This window comes from Notothenia coriiceps, unplaced genomic scaffold (genome assembly GCF_000735185.1).
Source record: "Notothenia coriiceps isolate Sejong01 unplaced genomic scaffold, NC01 NC01_scaffold00019351, whole genome shotgun sequence".
Lineage (NCBI taxonomy): Eukaryota > Metazoa > Chordata > Actinopteri > Perciformes > Nototheniidae > Notothenia > Notothenia coriiceps.
The window spans coordinates 172451-191334 of record NW_011352052.1 but is presented as its reverse complement, the minus strand read 5'-3'; the positions used below and the strand labels follow the sequence as shown (position 1 = coordinate 191334).

The 18884-nt window shown below is 38.9% G+C and overlaps 1 protein-coding gene across 1 annotated transcript in view; it reads left to right on the top strand.

The window, feature by feature from the left end:
• Positions 1-18642, top strand: part of LOC104951886 (spectrin beta chain, non-erythrocytic 1-like) — a 26224-nt gene extending 7582 nt beyond the window's left edge. Inside the window, exons 3-7 of the mRNA XM_010778623.1 lie at positions 12396-12462; positions 13149-13399; positions 14987-15160; positions 15691-15733; positions 16206-18642. Of these exons, the coding sequence (XP_010776925.1) occupies positions 13230-13399; positions 14987-15160; positions 15691-15733; positions 16206-16391 (573 nt within the window). The 5' untranslated portion in view covers positions 12396-12462; positions 13149-13229 and the 3' untranslated portion in view covers positions 16392-18642. The remainder of the gene's footprint in view (positions 1-12395; positions 12463-13148; positions 13400-14986; positions 15161-15690; positions 15734-16205) is intronic.
• Positions 18643-18884: the final 242 nt, after the last annotated feature.

The following is an 18884-nucleotide window of genomic DNA, read 5'->3' as shown; positions in this document are numbered from 1 at the left end:
GATTCTGTTTCATGTAAGTTCCATGTGTGGGTCGGGTGGGTGTAGAGGTGGTGTGACTGTTTCATCGGCTAGTTCTCTATGTGGTGGGGGTGTGGGTGTACGAGTGTGTGATCTTGTTGTTCAGGTAGTTCCTATGGTCGTGTGGTGTTGAGTGTGTGATCTGTTTCATGTAGCTCCCATCGTGTGTGTGTTGGACGTGTGGTGATCTCGGGTTTCATGTAGTTTTCCATCCTGTGTGTGGTTGAGGTGTTGTGGGATCTGTTTCATCGTAGCTTGCCCCCCCCCGCCCCGCCCGCTCCATGTGTGTTGTGTTGAGTGTGTGATCTTTTCATTGTAGTTCCATGTGTGGTGTTGTAGAGTGTGGATCTGTTTTTTCATGTAGCTTCCATTGTGTTGGTGTGTGTGTAGAGTGTGGTGCATCTGTTTCATGTAGCTCTCATGTGTGTGTGTTGAGTTGTGTGATCTGTTTCATTTTGTAGTTCATGTGTGGTGTGTGTAGAGTGTCGCTGGATCTGTTTCAGTAGCTCCATGTGTGTGTGGTGTAGAGTGTGTGATCTTGTTTCAATGTAGCTCCATGTGTGTGTGTGTCAGAGTGTGTGATCTGTTTTCATGTTTAGCTCCATCGTCGTTGTGTGTAGAGTGTGGATCTGTTTTCATGTAGCTCCATGTGTGTGTTGTAGAGTGTGTGATTCTGTTTCAGTTAGCTCCATGTGTGTGTGGTGGGTTGTAGGAGTGTGGTGATCTGTTTCATGTGAGCTCCATGTGTGTGTGGTGTGTAGAGTGGCTCGTGATCTGTTTCAATGTAGCTCCATTGTGTAGTGTGTGTAGAGTGTGTTGATCTGTTTCATGTAGCTCCATGTGTGGTGTGTGGTTAGAGGGTGGTGGATCTGTTTCATCGTAGTCTCCATCGGTGTGTCGCGGTAGTCCCTATTTCTGAAAGATCCCTAGAAATTAAAAAACCTCTTTTCGTTGTAGAGGAAGTTAACTGGGGATAATGGGAATATGAAAGGAATTTTTTTTTTCCCCGGGAAAAATACGAAAAACCCGGTTCTTATTCTCGCGAAATTCGAAACAAAGGACTGGGTTTTAGGGGACTTAGTGTACCTTAATGACCTCTCTCTCTCTCTCTCTCTCTTCTCTTCTCTCTCTCTCTCTCTCTCTACTGACTCCCGCCACAGCATCGTGCCGTGCTCAAGGGCGTAGAGAACCCCAATTAAAAGTCCATAGTAGAAAACAGCCCCCTCTAATGTACCTCCTCTCCCCCTCGGATTGCCTCGTGGATTGGTGTAGAGGTAGACTCCAATAAAACCCACACATTACAGACGCTCATATGCCACCAAGTAACAGACGTGTGTAATTGTCACGAACAACCGTCATACCCCAGAAACACAAGCTTTTATGGGGTTCCCCTCCATAATGCTTCATTAAGTACACAAGTACCCTTAAACAGTCCTTGTTAATTTCCCGAGATAAGACGTTTTTCGTATTTTCCGAGAGTTGTGTGTGTGTACCTCGATGTACTTTGTCTAGTGTGCGAGTTGTGTGTGTGTACCTCGGCCACTTTGAGGAACTCTGACAGCTTTGTCATCCTGCAAAGGAATTTCTTGTAGATGTCCAGAGCATCTTTGCATTGGTTCTTCTTCATGTCAAAGTATTTCTCTGTAGAGACGGAAATAGAAGCGTTGAGGATAAAAACGGAGAATGAGAAATGAATACTTAACAAGGAATAGAACTTGCTAAACGAAGGGAGAGAGGTGTCAGGAACAGCTTGCGAAAACTTGTGTTGGGTTTATATTTACATATTCGCCAGACACGCGTGTGTGTTTTACCCAATAGGTTGATGACCCCTTCATTGTAAGCAGCAAACAGCCTTATGGAGTCTTTGAAGAGCAGCATGAAGGCCGAGTTGATCACTCCGTTGGTCAGCTCGTTAGGATTGGCCTGAGGGGGAAAAAGAGGGAGAAAAAGAGGTAAAGGAAACCTCTCTATAAAATACTTTAGACTTATTTTCCAAACACCATCCCCTCCCTTGCTATCGGGCATCTCGACACACTGTCAATTTATTTTAGGTGGGAAGAAACATCATTCGCAGACACGCGCCCACACACACGCATTCCAATGATAACTTTCAACCTCCTTTTGTAACGCTCTTTGAAGCTCGCTGGCACAAACTACAATGCACCCACCAATGTCTTCAAATCCCTCTCTCCCTTCAGTACGAACACAAATGCTAGAACTCAAAAAAAGGGTACCCTTTTTTTTTTACACTCCGTCAATAAAGAGAGGCTTCAAAACTTTGCTAACTGTTTCAATTTACATTTTGATTGGAAAAGCAAATCGAGCACTTTGACAAACACACACACACACACACACACACACACACACACACACACACACACACACACACACACACACACACACACACACACACACACACACACACACACACACACACACAGTACCTGGAAATCCAGCAAAGCGTCGAGCTGGTTCTGGATGATGGGCAGCGTCTTGATCAGCTTCTCTGTGTTCATGGTACGCATCACACCGTCGATCCTGACACAACAGGAAACAAAAACAAACAATTGTAGCGGGTAGACTTGTTTACGGAAATTAATATGCAAATTTGGATGCAAATTAAGACAGAAAGTGGTGAGAAACGAGGGGAGAAAAAGTGTTTTGCATATAAAAAGTTTGCTCAGTTATGCACATGAACTTAAGATACGTTTTTTTTCCAATTCAAGCGTCCCGTAAAATGCCAAAACGTCACAAAATCCGTCGAACACTGCCCATTGGGTTATGAAATATGGCCATTTTCTTGTTTTAACTTGACATGTTGAACTCTGAATGTGTACCAAATGCATTAAGAGTCCTCAATAACCTCCAAAACCATTATAAGTTTGTCTAAAGAGGCCAAGCCGTGGTTTAAAACTCTCCATTTGGGTAATTACGCAAATCAATGCAACTTTATCTAATTATGGCAATTTCCCAGCATTATGCAATTTAGCATCCAGCAGTGTCTTGAAGCTTAGGACCCATTCTATACATTCTATACATTCATAACACTGTGAATACTCAACATTTTCAGGTTCACAGTGCTGGCAGTTAGACTATAATGGCTTCTCGGGGGAAAGTCTTGCAGCATACGGCGACTGAAACCCATTTTGCAGATAGATAACGAGTCTGATCAGCAGGAACGTTATCAGAGAGGATTCAGAGTCATTCTACAACAGTTGGACTTTCTGATATTAGACACAATCTTTCTAACACAACCTCAAGAAATGATGCCCCCACTGTTACCATTATACAAGTCACCAACCGCCATTGTCGTATGTTTATGCGTCACAATGGGTGACATTAAAAAGGAGAAACTTGACATTTTGGGACAGAAAACAACCAAACTGTCATTTCGTCGATTGCTGTTCGATGGCTATTGCGCGACAGGCTAAACATTGCGACAAAACGAGTGTGAAATGATGAGCGGGGTTGCCATTTACCCTCTCTTCATCTTGGTGAAGTCCACAGCCACCAGTCTGTAGGACATGGCCTTCTCGTTCAGGTAACGGCTGTACCGCCTGATGAAGGTCGACATGTCGTAGCCTGGGAGGAAGAGAGAAGAGAGAGTCGAAAAGAAGGGAATATACTGAGAGTTGTATATATATTCAACTGCACAAAAACTGCAGACTTTAGTGTAGTTGATTCATTGATTTAATTTAAACTTTTATATCTGGATTGATTCTGCAGCTCTCCTTTGAGGTTCATTCTGCCCATTTAGTTCTTTAGGAAAACAATTAAAAACATTTATTTTTTAAACTGTTTACCTTGCAGAGCTCCCTTATCCAGGAAGTTGTTCAGGTTGAACAGAGTGTTTCTGGAGGCCAGGTACTGGATCAAACGCTGCGAAAAGAAAGAAAAGAGAAATTGTCGGGTTAGGGTCAGGAGAAATAGTCCTGCTCCCGACTGACGGACAATTTAATCAACAACAATCAAAACTCTTCACCCTTAATAACTGAAATGGAGGTTATCAGCTTTGTTTCTAACCGTGATTTGCATAGCTGATAAGAACCTATCTACCGAAACGCATTTACGCTGTCTGACAGATGGTAATTGCTTGTGCTCATTAGCCAACAGCTAATAACGAAGAATGATTTGATTCATTACCGACATGAAATTCAAATGCAGCGACAGCCATCTCTGCCACCACTCAAACACTCAGAAGTTAGACACTGGTGGTGATTGAATAATAAACTTAGGTTGTTAGAAGTTGTCTCATGTCCGTTTTTCTTTCTTTTAAAGTATTCATTAGGACTCCTTTCGAGTAGCTCACACACTGTACAGGCGATTGAGGACAAATGGCAAGAGGAGGCGGTGGAAAAAATATTAATTAACCTTTGGGAGAAAGCAGAAGACTGGCAGCACAATATAATAAATGATTATGCAATACCCTCTTGAAAATGTTAATGAGATCACATGTAGAGGTAAAACTTTGTCTCCAGAAAGTGATGAATCATGGCATCTAGGGCTGCTCAATTAATCGTATTTTAAATCGCGATTACGGCTTGCAACGATTACGAAAACAACGTAATCGAAATAAAACGATTATTTTTTTATTATTACTTTTTTTTTCCAGTTGAATTATACTTAAAGTTCAGGGTAATCAACTATTAAAAACATACTGTTCACATTTTTTTGTCAATGAATAATCGCATTTAATAATCCCAATTACAATTATTGACCCAAATAAATCGAGATTATGACCTTTGCCATAATCGAGCAGCCCTAACGGCATCCCTCTCTTACAGACTCTTCTACATCCAAGTTTGTGTTTTGAAAATGTTTCCACTGCGAACAGAAACTCGATCCCTGTGTTGCTCTTTCTTCAAACTCAACACTAGTTACTTGTTCGTTTTGACAGATCTGATGCGACTAAGCAGGTGCTGGAGCTCCCATTTTCCAGGGAAGGTTTGCTCAGCGCTTCTGCTCTTTTTCAAACTCCACCTTGTGTCACATTTACATATGCTGGTACTCACACACCTGAGTGTCGCCAGAGGCATATTTTCTTTTTACTGTTGACTACCGATTAGCTTTTTTACACTTCTTTCCTCCTTTAAAATGTGAGTTACTGCCCTATTCGAGACAACCGAAATGTTAGGATATTAAGGATGAAGAAGGCTTTACTTATTTACCAGCAGAAGACAAGATTTTTCTGTTTGGGGCTTGAGATTCAGAAAGTTGTCAGACCTTTGGGTGGCTGATGGTCTCCAAGCAGATGCTGTTATCTAATCAATATTTATCTCAAAAATGTCTAAATGAGATTGGCATTAAGATGTGAGCCAGCATTGGAACTCATTCAAATTAAGTATACTCATCCCTTAAAAAAAGTGAAGTAAGGCACCATAAAAAAACAAACAGAAAACATGTCTTTGAAATCTCTATTAAGTCAGTTTTATCCTTGAATTGTAGGACTTCCAAAAAAAGGTTCAGACAGTGCTAACTCAACATCAAGGCCATCATATAACTGAACAATTAAATAGGCATATGGTACAACTGACTATGAAAGATGCCATTTGCAAAGTTGACAGACATCAAACAGCTTGGCTTGAATTGTACATACTGTAATAAACTTACTTACTGTCGTTTTACAATCATCAGTAAATCAAATTTGTTAGCCTTTTCGTATGATTGAGATCAAAGAATAATGTTATNTGAACAATTAAATTCAATGATTCTCTATTCTAAACCATCAACGTGTATCTTAGACCCGATTCCAACTAAGCTGTTAAAAGAAGTTTTTCCATTAATTAGCACTTGCTAATTAATGGAAAAACTTCTTTTAACAGCTTAGTTGGAATCGGGTCTAAGATACACGTTGATGGTTTAGAATAGAGAATCATTGAATTTAATTGTTCAAGGTTTATGGCTGAAAACCATTCTAGTTTACTATCTAGTGTAATATTAGAACTTACGTTTCCGGGAGCTGTTGATAATACTATACTGGTCAAAGGCAAGAGGTCATTAATTTTGTTTCTAAGAGTAACAATTTTATCGTTAAAAAAGCACATAAAATCATTACTACTGAGTGCTATGGGAATAGAAGGCTCAATCGAGCTGTGGCTCTCTGTCAGCCTGGCTACAGTGCTGAAAAGAAATCTTGCATTATTCTTATTCTCATCTATTAATGAAGAGTAGTAGGCTGCTCTTGCTTTACGCAGTGCTTTCTTATATTCATTGAGAGTAATATGCCAAGTTAAATGAGATTCTTCAAGTTTAGTGGAACGCCATATCCTTTCAAGTTGTCTCGACTTTTGCTTTATTTTGCGGGTTTCGGCATTATGCCATGGAGCTAATCTATCTTGTTTTATTTTCTTCTTTTTCAAAGGAGCAACAGAGTCTAATTTTATTCGCAGCGCACCTGTAGCACTATCAACAACATGATCAATTTGGGGTGGTGTACATTTTGTATAAGTTTCCTCCCCTACATGCAGACGTGCTATCGAGTTAAGTATTGATGGAATCTCGTCCTTAATTTTGGCTATAGCACTAACAGATAGATTTCTGCTGCAGGAGCTTTTGACTAATGGTTTGTAAACAGTACTTAAAAAGTTACAAAAAAATGGTTAAAGCAGGACTATGCGGTTCGACTAATAGTTGCTCAATTTCAATACCATAAGTCAGAACAAGGTCGAGAGTGTGATTATAACAGTGGGTTGGTTTATTTACACTTTGATGGAAACCAATATAATCTAATACAGAGTTAAATGCAACAGTAAGGCTATTTTTATCGTCGTCAACATTATTAAAGTCACCTACGATAATTACTTTATCTGTTTTAAGTACCAAAGTTGATACAAACTCAGAGAATTCTGATAGGAATTCTGAATAAGGACCTGGTGCACGGTACACTGTAACATAGGGATTGGCTGTATATTTTCCAGGTCGGATGCGTAAGACTAAAAACAAGGCTTTCAAAGGAGGTATAATTTAATTTTGGTTTAGTATTGAGGTGGGACCCCATTCATTCCTATGAAAGTTGCTCAGTGTGCATGAAGCCAAAATGGACTGACTCTCGAGAAGAAATATACCCGAATCATCCTGGATCTTCCTCTTATCTTCCGCATCCATTGGAGAGATTGAGCATTCGCACAAGTGTATTCCCTATGCCCAGCCCCCAATCCACTATTTTTACAACTTTTTGGACTAAATCATTCAAATAGGGGCTTTTCAAGTGTTCATACTGTGGAGTTTATTTATCTAAAAAAGACATCAACCTCTGATTTACAGTAGCTCTTGCCCAATGTAAGTCAATGGGGAAAAGTATTGTTGGGCCTAATGGCATAACGTGACCGACATAGAAGTAGTACCAACATGTGGCCAATAGGGAAATTGCTTCAATGCCTGGCACTCTTCCTGGGGTCTTGATCTTGCCTAATGACACATTGACATGTTGACAGCAGGGTCTCGGGATCAAACCACTGTAGACAACCATTCACCTCCTGGGCCACAGCCAAGCTTTGACCTATAAAGCCAAAAACAGTCCATGCAATTGTTTTGCGCAATGTGGTTAACAAGAAATGTAGTGCAAAAGGGTCAATGTGATGCTATTGCTGTTTTCACATTTCAAGTTAGTGTTAACTGTAGATCAACAGACAAACCGGGTCCCTTTGCAGCCTTCACAAGCCCATGCCCACCGCATCAAACTCCTTTATGCTTTGCTCTCCTTCTTGATTATTCACTTAACATCAATCATCCATCCATCAGAAACAGCAACTGTCAGAGCAAGTTAATTGTGGAGTGGTTTGGGCCTTTGAAACGTGCCAAAAAGGGCCTCTCTTCACTATGGCAACTGGCAAATATGAACTGTCATGTCAACAATATGTGACATTATATTACATGACATGTCACCTAGCTGCTGCTCTTTTCAAAGCGACTAACATACACTTCAGTACTCTAGACTTACGGGAGCAATTGGGGTTAAGTATCTTGCCCAAGGACTCTTCGACATGTTGACAACAGGAACTGGGGATTTAATCGACATGTTGACCACCACTGACCTTTGGATTGGTACTCATTTAGCCCCTTAGCCACAGCCACCCTATAACCACATACTAAGGGCTTTTTATAGTACTGTAGTTAATGTAGCTGATGTAATTGTTTTTCATGTTGTGGAATATACCATAAAGAATATAAATAAGCACATCTTTTGTCAGCCTTGGCCCATTCCAAGGGCTTCCCTGGAGCTGCAGCACACTCTTCAGGAACCACTGCAGTCCGGAGTGCTATAGTATACTGTAGGATAGAGAATTGGCAGTTGTGCCTGTCACCCAGTCACACTGCAAACTATAAATATGTGTTGTGTGATGAAAAAATATCTCAATGTTAATGTAATGGTCGCGATTAATCTGGAAACCATAACGCAAAATTAACACAAAATGAATCAGATTATCAAATTTGACCCAAGATTGCTCCTATACTAACGGATGTTTACAAAGAATTGGAAGTGAGGAAAGCAGAGGAATTGGCACAGGTTACATGTGGAGAATGTGGAGTAAGTACCAGCACTACTTCAATGTAACGGCACATCTAATCCGTGACAACTGCACTCATTCTTAAGATTTGATGAAAACGGAGGAAAGGCATTTTGCCATGCGCCTGTTTCTTGAAGTTGTACAAGAGTGTGATATAGTGGACAGGGTCACCATCGTAGGAACAGAAAATGCTGCAGTATGAGAGCAGCAGAGAGGAAATGGCCAGTGTAGCGCACATTACACAGAGGGTGAGCGGCTTTGTCTGTGCTATAGTTTACTATCTGAAAACGGTCAGACTTCATGACAATAATTTTGAAATCTTGTGATAATAAAGTAAAAATCTCTCTGATTTCTCTTACCAGTTTGTCATGCATCTTTTTGTTACTACACCACGTGTGTGTTTTATCTTACCCCAAAATACAAGTAGTATTGTAATGGGAGATTAATCATAGATTGTTATTGGGAAGAACACTAATATAGGTTTTAATTGATGGACTGCAGTAGTAATGCTTACTTTCAAGCAATAAGTCAGCTCTATGAATGATTACTTCATATGTTTTAGCTGGGTTTTTTTGGCTTTATTCCCAATGTGTGTTTTTATTGTTATTTTTCAGAGATTATTTGTTAACAAGGCATACAAAACGGGAGAAGTACTCAGAACTTGTACTTGAGTAAAAGTAGAAGACTACCAGACTGTAGAAATACTCTGTTACAAGTAAAAGTCCTGCATTCTAAATGTTACTCAAGTAAAAATTTGCCTCAAAATATAGTGAAAGTAGCGACAGTAAAAGTAGTCATTGTGCAGATTGGTCCATTTCAGAATAATATATATGATATGTTTTATAATGATTGATCATTAAAGTGTTCTCAAAGCTGGTAAAGGTGCAGCTAGTTTGAATGACTTTGCATACTGCAGGGTAGCTTGTGAATTTACAGGTGGAACTAAAGTCTGATTTAACACTTGATTATATTTCACATCATTCATCCACATCTGTGAAGTAACTCAAGGTATTCAATACATGCAGTGGAGTAGAAGTACACAATTTACCTCTGAATTGTAGTGGGGTAAATTGAAATACTAAAGTAAAGTACACGTTTCTCAAAATTGTACTTAAGTAAATGTACTTAGTTACTTAACACCACTGTATATATCAAATCAAACACTTAAATTGATTAAATAACTACATAACCGTCCACAAATCAGAAAAAGAGAAGAAAGAGAAAAAGGAAAAAAATGATTTACAATAACCTATATCAGATATAGCTAACACATAATGGATGCATAATACTCAAATATACATTCAGTGTAACATCTTACCACCTGGTCACTATCAGTGTTACCATTTCTCCCATCTTTAATGAAAGAGATGACCAGCTCCATCCTCTCCTGATGGTCTCTTGGCCATGTTAGCCCTCAGAAACCCTGCAGAGTTTGGTCAGCAGCATCAGATTAGCATTGAGCACATTCCTCAAAGGCTTCCATCAGATTGCATGTGTGCTTCCCCTGGAGCTTGGAGGAGAACCAGCTGGTGAATGTTTGATGCTGCTCTCCTGGTGCAGTGTACACTCTGCAGCGAGTCGCGTGGACTTTACTGAGGATACAGTTTGCCTGTCAGCGTCAATAATTCAGTCCTTCGAGTTCAAAGAAAGAGGAATGATGACTTGACAGTTTTCAGCTGAGAAATTTTTCAGGGGCCTGTCCAGGACCAGCATTTACTGTAACACATTAGATTAGATTAGCACTTTATTGATCCCGTATTTGGGAATTGTTTTGTTACAGCGGCATGTTAACAAGGCAGTTATGGTGATGGATTTTCTTCTCGTTATTTGTGTTAACAGAATAGCACCTTTACATCTGAGACAATTCCCAGAAATGCAAAAAGCTGTCATTTTTAAATAACCAGCGGCATGTAACGTTCATTTATTTTTTTATTATGTTTATTTGACTCAATGCGTTAGCAAGAATATGTATTGGTTCTATGTATATTACCAAGCCCACTCTTTTCTGTTTGATTGTTACCTCTGTTGGCAGCCTCTAGCCACAGGGAGGGCAACCTCACATTGCGTCCCTCTTGAATCTTTTTCAGTAAGATATTAGCAGATGAGATACAAAATAATATTTAAATAAACAGTAAATACATTCATATCCATATTAGAAGTATATATATCTTTATAGAATCGATAGAATACACTATATAACATAGTTTAATAAAATGAAAAAACACAATAAAACACCAACCTACTACTTACAAATATATACAGATATATACATTTAAAAAGGGTCCAAAGTGTGTGGATGTTTATATATTTAAATTCAATGAGGAGTACAATATGTTCAAAATGTTCAGGGTTATTAAAAGATAAAAAAAAAACATTGGTTTTCATTGTAAGCTTTTTGGTAACGTTTTCCCTGCTCATGTTCTGTGCCTTTACCCCTCACATTTAACTGCTGCTTGTTTTTTCTTCAAATATTTCAGATGCCCATTGGCCCTCAGATTTTGTAGGCCGACCGAAGCAATGGGTTTTTTAAAATTGGAATTTTGAATATTACAGAAAATAAGATCTTTGGCAAGCACATGTTAATCATACTCACACATTCTGTCCAGCAGGATCATCTTCGCATATTTACACCACTTTTATGATTACCAAAGCTAAAATGTAATCAAAAGAGGCAAAAAGCTAATGCTTGACTAAAAAGGACCTACATCCCGGTCACAAGACTCGGCGTCAACAGCGCTAAGCTAAAGGTGGCTAATGTTCTGCATGATGGCATTTACTAGTCTTGTTTAGTCACTTGTTAGCAACCGTGGTTTCTAAGACACTCACCAGTGGGGTTTTCACTGACATATTTTATGTCGTAGTACAAACATGAACATCTGTAACCTGTGTTAACCACAGATCTTCGAGACAAAGGAACTAGAAGTGCAGCATAATAAGATGATCATTTTAAGCGCCTAAAGTAATGTACATAGTTACTGTGTTTCTCATCTTCTTGGTTAATTGTACGTTTAGAAACAACCACATTGTCTCGTGTTGTCCAATATGTATGCCATCTGATCGTCCTTTACATTTGACTGCATTTGTATTTGCTTCACATGAATATTGTGTACTGAAGGTTTTGGCATGCACTGGTTGGCAGCATGTGATGATGCTCAGGATTTGGTGATGGTGTGGCAGGTGGCTGAGCAGCAGGACTCTTTTACGCTGCACCAGCACTGGAACAGAACCAACATGGTTATCATGGCAACACTTTATTCAGAGGAAGACACTGTGGTGACTGTAAATCCTACGGCACACACAGGGCTGGCCCTGACCAATTTGCTGCCCTAGGCAAGATTTTAGCTGGCGCCCCCCCACAAAACATAATTTATGGGCGCTGTACACAATATAGACGTAGTTCTGTTAGTATAAGATAATAAGATGTACTTTGTTGATCCAAAATCGGGAAATTGTGTTGTTATGAAATAAAATAAAAATATATATTTTTAATTTCTAACATCCATCAGTCCATTGATGCGCCCTTAGCATTCGCCTATACTGCCTATGCCAAGGGCCGGCCCTGCATGTAATAGTATAGTATGAAGACACTCAGTTTGAGGCTATAGCAGAGTAATGCATTAAATGTTAGCCATTGAAGGGCAAAGAAATGGACTGGGTCTGATTAAAATAAAAATAAAACAGATTTAATGTCACATGTCCTTTTGAGAAACTATGTGCTCCTTTGCATTTAGGAATACACACATGCATACAAACAATCCTCACAAACATCCTAAAAAAGTACAAGCTGTTCTGTTACATTTTCTTCCTGCACACATTGTTTCTTAGCTGCTTAAAAGTCTCTCCTCCGACCTCATGCCGCTCTCTTCCCTCCAGGAGAGAAGACACAGGTTTTGTAGAAGACTCTTCGCAGCTCTGCACCATTGAGGATCAGACTCTGGTTAGTAACTACCCTCACTCTGCTCCTCTACCTGTTGGGAGCATGTTTAAGCAAATCAAATCAGCCTTTCTTCTGTACTTATTATACTAACTCCTTTATTTTAAATACCTACTTAAAACTTACTTGCTATTAAAGAAAATAAATGTGACTGTGCTCAGACCCTATTTCAGCACTTTTAAAGATAAACACAGATTCATACATCACTGCTTCCCCTCCATGTTTTTTTTCTGCCTTCTTCCCCTTCTCCATCAGTCTGGTTTTGGTGCAGTCGAGCCCATCACTTTCACTTTTCACTTTTTAGACGCTTCATTGATTTCAGGCACATTCATTACAGAGAAAAAATGCATGTACATTTTCCTGCTTTAAAAAGAAAACATTATAATAATAATTAGAATAATACCCCTATTAAATCAAAATCTTTAGTTTTTTTTCAACCACAATTCATTTAAAGTGCATCCATCAGTTCTTTTGTTAAAAACGTGTCACAAATTCTCCACATGATTTTAATTTCGACATCCTTAAGCTCCATTGAGAATGTAGTCACGGACCATTGTGAGGCCAACCTTTACCACTGACTGTGTGGACATGTGGCATTTCTTAAAGGCGGTTAAGTTCCTCCAAATTCCTTCTTTCAAGCAATTAATTACAGCCTGTTTTTTTTCTGCCTTCTTCCCCTTCTCCATCAGTCTGGTATCTGTGCAGTTGAGCCAAGTTCAGGTCAGCTGGAGGAGACGGCCGGTGACTCCACGGTGCCCATCGAGTCCGAAATGAGGGAGAGTGGTTCTCTGGAGCTGGACCCCTCTGTGTCGGCAGCGATGGAGCCAGAGAGGGCGGCCACCATGCCCCTGGAGACCCTCAGAGCCCAGACGGTGCTGCAGGAGGGCATGCTGGGACGCAAACACGATGTGGATGGCTCAGGAAAGAAGGCTTCAAATAGGTAAGAGCATAGGAAAAACTGTTTTTGCGCATTTACCAAATGTTTAATAGTCTTTACATCAATACCCATTCCAGACATTCAGTTCTGTGAAATAGGAAAATATATGACCACACTGGAAAAGTTACCAACTTTCTTCACATTTATTTTTTACATTATTCTTTAAGTTAAGCTACATATCAAACACACAATCAATATGCACCCAAACAGCTATACTTAAACAAATATAACAATTCATTATACATTCATAAATATTTTATTTGGGAGGGATTAAATAACTGAAGCAAGTTTCATGAGTTCTCTTTAGATTTTTGTATTTGAAAGAAATTAACAAATCTACAACTTTATTACAGCTGGCAAACTGTTTTTAAAAACTCTTTCAGTCTCAATGTTTTTTCGTTTTTGCACATGAACATCAGCAATAACAAAATATGAACCATCTACTTGATTTAAAAGTTAGTGTAGATGATGATGATGATGATGATGATGATGATGATGGGAAAGTGGTGCCTATGATTTCAAGTTGATTAAACAGGGGGTCAAAGTAAGTTTGTTAGCAAGCAAGCAACAAAATAAATTGTTACAGTGTAGTGAGCTGCAATCCTAATTTTTAATTACAAAATATAAATCTTAATGGATTTAATGTGATGTTTATATTCTTAGCTACCTGAAATGATCAGTATTACACCCTCCTCCTAGTCTTTACATCGTTACCCATTCCAGACATTCAGTTCTGTGAAATAGGAAAATATATTACCACACAGGAAATGTTACCAACTTTCTTTATTTATCACAGTTAAGTCTGTATTCTTTCTTTCTTTCATTATTCTTTAAGTTAAGCTACATATCAAACACACAATCAATATGCAGTTAAACAGCTATACCAAGCAGCAACAATAAGTACAGAGGTTTCTACATTCATATATATTTTATTTGGGAGGGATTAAAGAACTCAAACAAGTTTCAAGAGTTCTCTTTAGATTTCCGTATTCTAAAGAAATTAACATATTTAAAAAGAAACTCCTAGAAATATACATCTATTTTATAGCTGGTAAACAGGTTTTTTAGTTTTTGCACATTAACATCAGCAATAACAACATATTAACCATCTACTTTTCAAGTTGATTAAACAGGGGATAAAAGTCAGTTTGTTAAAAAGCAAGCAACAAAAATTAATCTAGCTAACAAACACTATTTACAGTTGTTACAGAGTAAAGAGCTGCTATCATTATTTTTGATTACAAAATGTAAGTCTTAAGTCAAAGTCAACTTTAATGTCAATCTTTCAGTTTGTGTGTACAGACAGAGATCGAAATAACGTTTCCAACAATCCTGAATACAACAAAAAAATTAAACAAATATACACATATGTATATAAATATGTATAAAATATGTATAATCTATATATATACAATCAACAGACACATTTACATTATGCAAAACCACAACAATCAATATATACAAAATAACAGTCACTTCAATTTCTATATGGAGTTAATGTGATGTTGTTGTTACTCTTAGCTACCTGAAATGATCAGTATAAAACCCACTTCCTCTTCCTCCTCCTCCTCCTCCTCCTCCTCCTCCCAGGTCATGGACCACCTTGTTCTTTGTGCTGAAGCCAGAGCAGCTCTCAGCCTATAAGGATCTGAAGACTTATAGCCATGGCATCACGTACCACGGAGAGAACCCTCTGTTCCTCAGTGACGCCAGCTGGGAGATCCTCAACATCTACAAGAAAAAGAAGCACATCTGCAAACTGCGGTGAGAATCCTTTTCCTTCTAAAGGTTTTTATTCAAGGAATAGTATGACGTATTGGGAAAATGTTAATTTGGGTTGGATGAGAAGTGTTTTGTTTTTGAGGGGTAATTATGTTCTCTCAGCCAAAAAATAGTCCCGCACATGACCTCCTGTAAAACCACCGGTCTGTAGTCTGTATGCTAAGCTAACAGAGTCTAAGCCTTAATTGAACTTGCTTAGCTAATTGCTTCCAAAGGAGGGTTACTGCTGGTTTCAAACAAACATTAGGGATGTTTTTGCAATGATTATAAAGTAAGTTAGAGCGTCATAGGTTAGATCAGGGGTTCCCAAAGTGGGGGGGGGGTCGCGAGATGATNCCCTCGCGGGCTGAAAAGTTTGGGAACCCCTGGGTTAGATCACTGAAATAAAATGTGTTTTTGGAAACTAGTTTACTATTCATGGTACACTAAATGTCCAAATAGAAGTTCAAATAAAGCACTTTTCTTTCTGTATTTCACCGCACAACAACGTTCAATTTTCTTTCCTCTCTCAGCCTTTCAGACGGCAGTGAGTATTTGTTCCAGTGTAAAGACGAGGTGAGTTTTTTGACCGTGAATGGATTAGCGATCAATAACATAACAGCTTTTCGTGAATAACATGAGACTGAAAGTTCTGGACTTGGCATGTGATTATATTATCTTTGACCTCATGTAATGTAAATAAATAGCTACAGGGTATAATCAATCCTGCAGACCATACATTCATATCTACATTTAGTTTGAAGAGCTATATTAGTTTGACATGTTTCACTAATTTGGTCAAAGGTTATTTCTGTAAGTGTTTGACTTTAATGAGGTTATTCACATTTACATCCTGTAAGCGAAACTACCCTAGAGGGAACATTACAAGTGATAATAATCCACAGCAAGCTTGTTTTTATCTATCAATCTGAATGTTTGAACCCTCTCACTTGTTAATTCAAATAGACCAAGAGACAAAAACACACACTGCCTCTCCGGACGTGGACTTCCCTCACCTCTAAGCCTCTGTGTTTGCGTTTAATTTCAGGAGGAGCTCCAGCGTTGGAGCCAGGCCATGCAGAGGGCCTTCCAGCCCCTGGCAGCGGAGGAGGCGTCGGGGCCCTCGGGGGCCAAAACCCACAGCCTGCCCCCTCCCTCCTCCTCAGCTGCCCTGCCTGAGCCCAGCGCCGGCAAAAAAGAAAAGAAGTTCAGTCTCGCTGGCAAGAAGAAGTAAAGGAAGATGGGAGGCCAAAGGGAGGGGGGGAGGTTGTCATGGCAACTTGGAAAGAGAAAGTAGTATTTGTGTACAATCGGTCGAAGCCAGCTTTTTAATCACTAGGTTTTTTATATTATTTAGCGAGAATTATTGTAGTTTAGGTTAAAGCCATCACTATTTTGCCTGTATTTAAGCATACTGTTGCAAAGGTCCACTTTTTTCTTTGTGTTCTTTATAACAAAATGCCAAATTCAAAGCAATTCAATTAAAGCACAGGAATGCTCCTTTTACACTCAACCAAAGAATGTTTGTTAAACTTTTATTTTGTTGCTTTTGCTGCAATTTTTAGCTTCAGTTCGGCAAGCTTTGATATAGCCATGTACAAAATGAAGGCCTGTAATGAACAAAGGGTGACTCAAGATTACTGAGGAGTACTTTAATCATCCTGCCTTATACAATGGTTGTGAACTGTAATACTGTGCTATTTGAATTTGGAGCACTAAAGCTTGATTGAGTTTAACAGGCTTTAGAAAGCTTTGTAAATGCGTCGTGGGGACTTGGTGATGAGCTAAGCGCAGTGCTGTACAGTGCACACACAGACACACACAGACACACACACTAAGTGTCATTGCAGGCATGCAAAGTAAATGCTCTATGCACTGTGAAGAGCTTGACTGTTGAGATTTTTAATTGATGACATACGAGCAGTCATGAGGCGCCACTATCAGCTCTGAATACAGATCTGGTCCGGTTGTATTCTCAGCTGAACTGTGGCAGTAGTTATTTCTGTGAACTTGAAATATATTCAACACTTGTGTATTGAACCCTAAATTTCATATCTATTCATATATACAGTATATATATATATATATCTACAGATGCATGAAGTATGTTTTACATTAGTTTGATATGGTGCTATTGTGATATTCTTGAACCTTCAGTCAAGAGCAACTTGACCCGCCTTATTTGTCTTCGACTTTGGCTTGTAAGGTCACACATATGGAAATGTATTCTGTTAGCTGAGGGCGTTTCATAGGAGAGCACATCGGATTGTGAAAAAGTCTGGTTCAATCTGACACCCATAACAACTGTGATGTTTGCACTCACAGAGACATAGATATTAAACAAAACAAAACTACACCCATATATAGATTTAAGTTAGTTAAACAAAATGATTTCCGACTTATTTTGACTTATTTAAACCTCATTTTAGAAGAACATTTTTGCCTAAATAAGCTTGTTTTAATTTGTTCTTTAACTTTATGAAACACCCTTCTGATCTCACAAAGCTACATCGTATTTGCCAGATAATGTTGTGGGTCAAATTAAAGCCATTTAAACTAGTTGCTCTTGTTAGGGCGGTAAAGGAGACTGGACCGTTATTCAAAAAGGTTTTCCGTTACAAGCCAAAGTCTAGGACAAGCTGTCGGTCAGATGAATCTCGACTGCTTTTCCAAACCACACAACAGGACCAGGCATGCTCTCTATCTGAAGCGATGATCAAACCGTAGCAGTGTGGAGCTGAGGGAATGTGTCTATAAAATGAATGTAAAGGAGGAGAAGGAAGGGAGAGTTAGGTACGTTTCAACAATAAAGCCATTATAGAATAAGACTTTCTTATTGATATGCATACACAGGGAATACAGAGTATGTACAGTATGTGAAGTCTGTGAAACTGCATTTATAATGTCCATTTGTCACACACACACACACACTCCCACTGCCGTCTTGCCTTGTACTGTGGGCTCTGTCCCTGAACTACGACCCAACTCAAGTGACCTCAAAGGAACGATGGAAGTCAGGTGAAGAAAGATTAATGAGACTGTTCAGCTCCAGAGGACATATGGTAGTGCCATGATGATCTCTGTGCAAAATATTTACATTTTTGATGTTCTTGTGGCCGCCTAAACAGGGAATACAGATATGTTCCCGTGTGGAGAGGGCCAGAGGAACATCACTCCTATGATGTACTGCTACTAGTACCAGTACTCCCATTTCTGTTATAAACGCACCTCTTAATGTTATGGGAAACTTGCATCACATGTACTAGGTCTTGTTTTAATCTGTCACTATCTACAGTAACTCAGATTCTGACACTTCCTACTCCGTCACCTCCTCCATCCACTTTTATTCCTCCACTCCTGCCTTTTCTGTTCAGTGGTTTTTAATCTGCATTTTGTACTCTCTAGCTATGTAAAATATCCCAAAATGTTGGAAATATCAAATACATTTTGAGAGAATAAACTTTAAAATAAACTCCTTGAAACTATAAGTGTTTGGGTTTATTTGACTGTCCCTTTATTGAGATTTAAAATTCATGTCCAGTGTTTGCCGGTTTCATTCTAAATGTTAATACAAAAAAGGTGTAACATGAATTTCAGAATAGATTTATTAAATACAAACAAGGCAGGTGTGAAACAAAAGGCATTTTTTTATCTGTTAACCAAGCTAATTTCAGATAAGACGAGCTGCATGTGAACATATTCAGAAATGGACAAAACGGGTGGATTT